General features: G+C 40.4%; 1 protein-coding gene across 1 annotated transcript; it reads right to left on the reverse strand.

Annotated features, from left to right (window-relative positions):
• Window positions 1–2,155: 2,155 nt before the first annotated feature.
• Window positions 2,156–2,847, reverse strand: LOC148102033 (uncharacterized). The gene is made up of 2 exons (XM_087842671.1): window positions 2,775–2,847; window positions 2,156–2,688 (listed from the first exon to the last, which is right to left on the reverse strand). Exons 1-2 carry the CDS (start codon window positions 2,845–2,847, stop codon window positions 2,156–2,158), a joined length of 606 nt encoding a protein of 201 aa, XP_087698797.1.
• Between the last annotated feature and the right edge of the window lie 6,177 nt (window positions 2,848–9,024).

Raw genomic sequence — 9,024 nt, forward strand, 5'->3', positions numbered from 1 at the left:
GCTTTGTCTCCAAGTGACTTCTTCACTCTCAGCTGACTGTAACCATATAAACAGTACCAATACCAGGGCTACGGTACACATTGAGAAATGGCCGTGGTTTAAAATACACACGAGCCTTAGAGTGGGGCTACAGCAATGACTGTAGGACAGTCTACAGTCATTAGGTTACATGCTAGCATTAGCCATGTCCAACAGTGCACACACACTAGGAGGTCAAGCTCAGTTTCTTTGCAGTTGCTCCGTTTTGAGCAGAGGGAATACAGAGTCAAATACCTTTTAACCAGCTATCATAACAGAAACCCAGGCAGCCACCCCATATTTGTCCACCTCAAGCAGTGGCGGTCCTAGCCCGTTTGGCGCCCCGGGCGAACACTCCCTCTGGCGCCCCCCCCACCCCCCACCCTTCACCCCACCCCACCCCACACCACACACACACACACAAAACATATTAAGTATTATACATTAACATAAAACTGTTGTCGGGACCATACTGAATTTTGCCAGAGAAACACACACAGACATGCACATATGAAGAGAGAGAGAGTATGCATTGTATGCAAACCAAACAGCCACCATAATTCATCATACAATGAGAACAGGACGAATCAACAATTGACACTAATTAATATTAAAATCTGTAACATATTGTATTGTTTGGAATTTAGTCTGTTACTGTTACTATTTTTACCATTTCTTCTTGGAGCAGCAGTAATCCACATAATTTCCTTAGGGATTAATAAAGTATTTTGATTCTGATTCTGATTGTTTCAGGATGACCTGCCATTATCCAATGACACATCTGCTTACCTGTATCTTTTGCTCGTTTCTCTTCCTCTTCTTTTCTCTTTTTTCTAAACTGAGCACCTGATGGCTTTGAACTTTTCTTGTCCATCTTGGTTTTATTTTGCACTCCAGTATGAACACAAATCCCCCAACTTGAGGATTACCACAACATAACCTAATAGACCTACACCTTAGTTCACATATTCACTTTGTCTAAGGTGTATTTCTGAGATTTCACAAACCAGGATTCAAATCATGAATACATAATGGGCTTGGATTTACAACATTATGAATTAAATGTGCTCTATTTGGAAGCAGCAGGTCTCCCTCCCCTTTCGACAGGTTGTGTGAGAGACTTGAAATCATCAAACTGTAAATTATAAATTGTTAGTGATCCCTTTACCTCTAGGCCTAAAGTGTATATTTATTTTCTTACTCTTATATTTGTTTACTTTCACTGCTGTAACTGGAGCCTCCTCATCTCGTCTTTCTATATACTGGACTGGACTATAGCGGAGATGACAATAAAGTTTACTTTGGCTTCAGCAGCAAGCAGGCGCACCGAGGGCTCTCGCGCTCACTTTTCGTGTAAAGAATTTCAAATTATATGTCTGTATTATAATGTCTGGTGTTTTTGTGTTTGTTTTTATTTTTTGAGTTGTTATTAGATGCTGCTCCAGCCAGCCAGAGAATCCCCGCCGCCCCGCCCTCTCCTCCCTGTGCCGCAAGCAGCAGGCGCACCTCGCAAACGGAGGGCGCCCTTACTACCAGCAAATGGGCGATAGAAAGCCGATCGGTGCCTATGCCATTCCCAGTATGCGCTGGCTGATGTCGGGGCAGCATGAGTACGAGCAATCCTTTTTTTTTGCCGATGTCCGTGATGCCGCCCCGGGCAACCGCCCGTATCTAAAACCGCTACGGACCTCAAGAACCCCTTACAATACACCACATGTCTAAATGCTAAACGGAGCAGCTTTCTAAAGACTATATTCAAAGTTTAAATGGTCTTTCAAAAAAAAAAAAAAAAAGTATGATTATAATTCTTTATTGTAAAAAGCCTTCTGCTTGGATATCAATACCTGATATTTTTTGGCAAACTTTCAGAACTGTCAAACATGCATCTATATGCAATTAACCCTTAAACTGTTAAACACCAGCTTAGGAGGAAATAAGTGGCATCGTTTAAGTTTAAAGCAATTTATTAAGTATTTTGGCAACTGGACAAAGAGTCATTGGACATACCTGAGAATAGAAGCAGAGCAGACAAGTTAATCAACCAGTTATCATTCACACCACTCAAATGAAAAGCCAAGAGTAATTGAACTCACCAAGAGTTAATAGGCAGCTTTGACTGGAGTTTGAAGATTGCATGTCAAGAAAGTGTGTAGCTGGTGTATGAGAATAGCGGCATAGGGAAGCCAAAAGACTCTGTGGGGGTGTAGCGGGTTTGGGCAAACACTGCTCTTCCTCTTTGGTAGCGTGAACGAGAGCCAGTAGTGTAGACTGGTTCCAGACCAGACACATCACTAAAAACAGGCTTGTTTTCCTCACCACTGGTATCAGTGTAAACACTGTCCCCCCTTGTATAGCCACTAGTGAACCAGTCATCCCCAACCACCTTGTTACTCCGGTAACTACGAGGACTTGCAGCGTAGCCGGCGTCGCTTGCAGCGTAGCCGGCGTCGCTTGCAGCGTAGCCGGCGTCGCTTGCAGCGTAGCCGGCGTCGCTTGCAGCGTAGCCGGCGTCGCTTGCAGCGTAGCCGGCGTCGCTTGCAGCGTAGCCGGCGTCGCTTGCAGCGATGTGGGCATCGCCGCTGTTTGCATAGCCGTCGTTTGCATAGCCGTCGTTTGCCTCCTGCATGGGGTATGTGTCCATATCATCATATTCCATATCAAATCCATTATCTGAGGAGAAACAAGGCAAGAGTCAGAATGTATTCGAGGCCACTTAACTTTGTTCAGCTTTCTCAATTTTGTTAGTGTTATCATACCATATTCTACAGGAACACAGATGATGCTTCCAAACAGCAGACATGAAATCCACAAAACCCTAGAAACAGTCATTTCAGAACATAAGGTTTAAACCAATATTTAGCCATTTACCCTCACTGCCTTAGTACCCATTTATCTTGATGCATCAGACAGGCCCTTTAAAATTTAGCTTTAGACTTAAACATAATTACTCACCTCATTCTGCTGCTGTTTGAGTTCTGACCTGCCCCTGAGAGCCTGTACTAAGACAAAAATGGAGAAACCCTGGTCAACCATAACATATCAATAATCCCAGCCAACACAATCAGCCACAAACTCATAGCTTCTACCAACCCTGTAACTTGTGCTAATAACTTCTCCTTAGTTGTTGCAACCTACAGAAGCTGCTTTTATATGATCCTCAGTGCAGCAGGAGCTGATTGCTTAGTGATAGCAGCTGCCTTTGAAGTTAATTGCAAACAGCCAGCTTCTCAGTTCCCTCACTTCGCCTTTACCCTTATAATTGACGATCCATTTATTTACACTAATACATGGACCAGAGAACCACCTTAGCTCTGTATTACAAAACAGAATTTGAGGTTTAAGGCAGTTTGTATTGAAAAACAGTTCATCACTCAAAGCTTTTTAACACAGTCCTCTTTAGGGACATCTGGTGGCCAGAAATATGAAGAGCAGCTTGAATCTAAAACGTATAATGAACTGCTTCATTATGACTGCCCACTCTACAGAGCTATGGTGCTTTGAATATGTTTTTTGATTTTTATCTTATTATCTTATATAAGATATATGATATATGATATATATATATATATATATATCTCATAAATTATCTTATGTCTATTTTAATAATAAATAATTCAGACAAATAAACCTTCCTTGTTTAAACATGTGCCATGGTTTGTTTTCCTTTTGCTTGTGATGTTTTGATGTTTTTTTTTTTTAACTAAAACTAAAATACACTATATATAACAATGTACAACACAATCTTATAATAGGTTGGGAGTCCCTGCCTCCACGTGATTATGTAATTAACAATTGGACAGGTATGTTTATTCATAGTATACTATAACATCCACGGTGGCACGGTGGTTAGCACTGTTGCTGCACAGCAAGAAGGTTCTGAGTTCAAGTCCACCATCTTTCTGTGTGGAGTTTGCATGTTCTCCCCGTGTTTGCGTGGGTTCTTTCTGGGTACTCTGGCTTCCTCCCACCGTCCAAAGACATGCAGTTAGTGGGGATTGGTTAATCCAAACTGCCCACAGGAGTGAATGTGAGTGCGAATGGTTGTCTGTCCCTGTGTGTTAGCCAGACTGGCGACCTGTCCAGGTGTACCCCGCCTCTCGCCCTATGACAGCTGGAATAGGCTCCAGCGTCCCCTGCGACCCTGAAAAGGATAAGCGGATGGATGGATACTGTAACTTCTATAATTGTAACCTATAGTGTATTCCTTATGTACATTTTATACCTGGGAGCACAAGTGCTGATGAACTGGTTTTTATTTAGGCACAGGCAGAACGTCCTCTTTTCCTGGCTCTAATTATGACGCACACTGGTTCGCTCCCTCTCGCACAAAATCACCCAAACACAGCACAAATCCTGCTAATGATTCAATTCCTTATAAACCGCTGAATCTGGTACTGAGGTAGTGACGTGCTGAATTAAGCTTTGGACGTCACTGATCATGTGACTGTTCAGACTAACAAAGCCCTGGCATAGTGTTTCTGAAGCAGTGTGTTGATGTTTTTTGACAAATATGCTGGAACTTCAGCTTCCATTACTACTTAGTACTATAACTATTAATATCTGAAGGCTGTGTCTAAATGCTGACCTTTATGGGACTACTGTTGTAGCAAAAGGATTTTTGTGTGAGCCTATCTTAGTCTGCATGTGTGTATTTTGTAAAGATTTGTGTGTGCCTATTGAAATCTCTGTGTGTGTGTGTATGTGTGTGTGTGTGCTCTCAGAACTATACACATGTATTTAGATCTCTTTGTGCATTTTCAGATCTATGTGTATATAATCACATTTGTAAATGCGTGAATATAGCTGTTCAGTGATTTGTGAATGTGTACAAAAATCTGCAAATGTGTATTCAGAATGTGTGAAAGTTTTATTTAAATAGAAAAATCTGAAATCTGAAAAGTAATGACTGAATCTGTAGGTTTTGCTGAAAGCACTGAAAATACAAAGAGGTTATCAGTTACAAGTCACCCAGCTTTTCAGTTGGTTGGTTAAATTCATCAGTGCAATTTAAGTGTGGCATTGAACAGATGGTAGCGGTAACTGTGCTGATGCAAGGCAGGCTTAGGCTATGGACTACGGATTGTGCTTGCTCAAAGCAGGGGCGGATGTTCTGTGGTGGCAATAGGTGGCATGTGCCATCCTAAAATAAGTGAGACCCTAGTTTTGCATATGATAATGCTGTTTATTAAAAACCCTAGGCTAGCATTAACCCTTTGTGCAAGTGTAGAAACAATTAATATGAAATACATTTTTCAATTACACAATATAAATATATTGTGTAATTGAAAAATGGTTCATCCCACTGGGTCCCCTCAAAGTCATTAGTTTTCCTCACACAATGAGAATGGATGGAGACACAGCAGATGTAGATATGAATGGTGTAACAGGAGAAGGTGAAATACAAAGCAAGATGAAGGAGAACAAGCTGGAAAGGACAGACAGAGACAACAGAGGTAGAAGAAATAGACATATAGCCTAAAATCCAAACCTTCCGGTTACAGATGAGCTTCCTAATCCCCTGAGCCACAGTCACCCCGAAGCAATAAAGAAGCAATCCCAAAGGCCATAGTTTTGTTTTTGTTTTTTTTGTTATTAAAGAGATCACACTCAGTATATACTGAGTAACATTTATGGTTATATTTCTCTCTGGAAACACTGAACAACTTAAAGAAACAGAAACACCCATTAACTTCCTGCTTGAAAAATGTACCTTAGCAAAAAAATTTAGGGGGTGACTTCAGCATGGTTTGGCTCAGCATTCATGGCCGCAGTCCATCACGTTGATTTTAGCAGAGCTAGAAACTAATGTAAATGAGTCACGAAAAGTTGATTCTGTTCATCTGGACGGATCGTTTTGTGGGAGAAATGTTTCGTCACTCATCCGAGTGACTTCTTCAGTCTCAGCTGACTGCAGGTTTCCCCAATCTTATACACAGTACATTGCATAATGACTGAAATCAGCCCAGTGAAGGAACAATGGGCTGGGAGGTCAGTAAAAGAGGCACTATTTTAATAGACTGTATTGGTCTTCAGTAACAACATCTACTGGATTTTAAAAGGTCATAGCAGGAAACCTGGACAAAGAGTGTGGTGAAAGACTGAACTAGATACGTTTATTCTGACATCTGGGACTTACACTACGAAGTATGTTCAACATATCCAGGATATTTTTCCATTACCCTAACACTGTTGATCAGGATAAATGGTCACAGAAACACGGCTAAGAAAATAAAATAGTGAAGGGCAACACTGTTGTAAGAGACTTTCTAAGAACAGGAGACCATCATCAATCATTAAAGTGGTGATATAGAGCTACTCTAATGTGCAGCCAAGTGACGGCACATTGTTCATTGTATTCAGAATATGGGGTGGTCGTGTGCTTAGCAAGCAGTAGGAATGTGTCAATAAAAAGTGACAAAACTACATTGATCTACAATAACGCCTTCAGGCAAGCCAGGTTGCACGTTCCAAAGATCAGGACCGCAGTAACTGAAGGCCCCCTCAGCACACTTGGGTCTGATTTACATTTGGGACAGAGTGAGCAGTGTGATCTCACTTGTTTCCCCTTTTCAGATTCTTACTTTTCTCTGTCTACACTGAAATTGAGAAGAAAAAATTCAAAGAAGACAAAAAGGATAATTTAACTAAGAGGAATCTGCTTCTGTTGTAATACTTCTGCCGTGATCTTCAAGAACTGTGTGCTGCAGAGTATAGACTGCCTGCTGCACAGTGCACACGGTGTGGGATCAACATTATTTTCTTAAGTAACCTGTGACGGCTCATGTGCTTTGGATTTTGTAAAGGTTAATCAGTTTACCTCAACCTCAATTGTAACTTTTCGTTCCATGGCTCTGGTTCTTTTTTCTAGTGTAATGGTTTTACAAAAACAATTATATTTTTTAGTAAGAATGACTTTTATTTCTGTCATCATTCTTTCAAGTATAGTTTTTTTTTATTTTTTAAATTGATTACTGCTTTTAATTTCTGGAAATGTAAAATGTCATCAGTGACCACTGTGTCATTGCTACAATTAGACAATTCACAAAACCAAGCCTGGAATTCTTGTAAAATGAAACAAAACATTTTTCTGTACAGGGAATTGTAAATGTTGTACATGTTTTTGGCTGGGATAAGCTTTATCTTATTCCAAATGTGAAAAATTTATGGGAATTTTTCTATAAAGGTTTCATTAAAATCATTGATAAACATGCTCCATTAAAAAATAGAGATTTTAAGGTCGTAAAAATACCTGGTTCACTCAAGATCTTATAAAGTGACTTCATGAGCGTAATGTGGTGTGAGCCAAAACCAGAAAAACAGATCCTAGCTCAGATTGGAAATGCTTTATAGAGCTCTGCAATAAATGCATTGTGACAATAATAAATGCAAAGGCTGCATATTTTATCTCAGAAAATGTAAACACTCCCTTAAAATTTTGGAAAACAATTCAGTTACTAAATGGAAAAGATATTGATTCAGATTCTCTCTCCCCCCATACATATTTAAAGATAATGAGAAATTTGACAAAAAGAATGAAATACATAGTATTTTTAATAAGTATTTTATTAATTCCTAAAATTTTATTAAAACTCTAAATGCTACCTTGTGAAATGCATCTGGTCTGATTTGAAGCTGTGAGAAGGATGGAACAAAACTGTGTTGGTGATGAAAGGTTTAGAGACTTTAAGAGGACAAAATTTGGTGGAAAGACTTAAGATGGTAGAATAAAAGGGAAGGGAGGGAAACATGGGGACATTTCCACAAATGAGAAGCTACCTGTTTCCAATTAACTACACAGGCAGCTGTTACCACTGAGCAATCAGTCCCCTCTGCAGCAAAGATCATATAAAATCAGCTCTTGTTGTTTCTAGTCAGTATGTAGAAGCTCCTGTTGCAATAAGGTATATTGGTGGCATTGAGTGTGCAGTGTAGTTTATTTATTGGTCTATTATGCATCTTATTATTTTTTTGTGATCTGTTACAGGCTCTTGGGGAGGTTGAAACACCTTACTCTACAGCAAAATGAGGTAAGTGATGCTTTAAAACAACTAAAAAAAAAAAGAGTGCCATAATCCAGCAGTGTCTGCATTAAATTCAGAAATTTGAAAAATGGTTCATGTGCAGTGATGCTTCATAGGAAGGGTGCATTTGTGGGTGTGGATTGGATGATGTGTACATATCATATTTTTATTTTTTTTAAAAACAACATGGTCTGCAGGTTGTTGTGGCTATTATGTCTCACTGGAAGTATCACTTGTGCACCTGTGGGAAAAGGTAAGAGAGACTAAACTTAAATGATTGACCAGTTAAAGTTAATGGGAACTTAAATGTATTGGCTAAGTCTTAGCTTCCATTAATTTCTCTTCTAGGGCTGGGACTGAACAGTGCTGAGACACCACAAACTCTTCCTTGGTATACATTCAGGGGAACGGGGAGTGACTCTGACAAAGCACCAGAACGTACTAGTAGTGGTTATGGAGTACAGAGCCGTCCTCCATATACCCTGTATGATGCTCCCGCAGCTGGTTCATTGGGATATACAGTGGGTCAGTATGGAGCTCCAGCAGTTGGCTTTGCAGTAGGTCAGTATGGGTCTCCGGGAGGAGGTTTGGACAGATATGCAGTGGGTCGGTATCAGACAGGCCCTACACAGTTTAACACTCAATCTGGCATCAACAATGACGAAAACAAGCCAGTTTTCAGTGACGTATCTGGTCTGGAGCCAGTCTACTCCATAAGTTCCCGTTCACGCTACCACAAAGGAAGAGCGGCTTTCGCCCAAACCCGCTACACCGCCACAGAATCTCTTGGTTTGTCTGTGCCGCTATTCCCATACACCAGCTACATGTTTGCTCCTCACACTGTCTACTGAAGATCTGGGACTAGCTCTTTTGACTTGGGTTTCTTAAGCTAGTGATGGTTGATGGACTTGTCTTTACCTTGCAGGTGTTAATGTTGTGTCTCTGCTGCTTATGACTAGAAATTTGTCAATAAATGACTTTGGTT

This window comes from Neolamprologus brichardi, chromosome 7 (genome assembly GCF_056152115.1).
Source record: "Neolamprologus brichardi isolate AB-2024 chromosome 7, ASM5615211v1, whole genome shotgun sequence".
Classification (NCBI taxonomy): Eukaryota; Metazoa; Chordata; class Actinopteri; order Cichliformes; family Cichlidae; genus Neolamprologus; species Neolamprologus brichardi.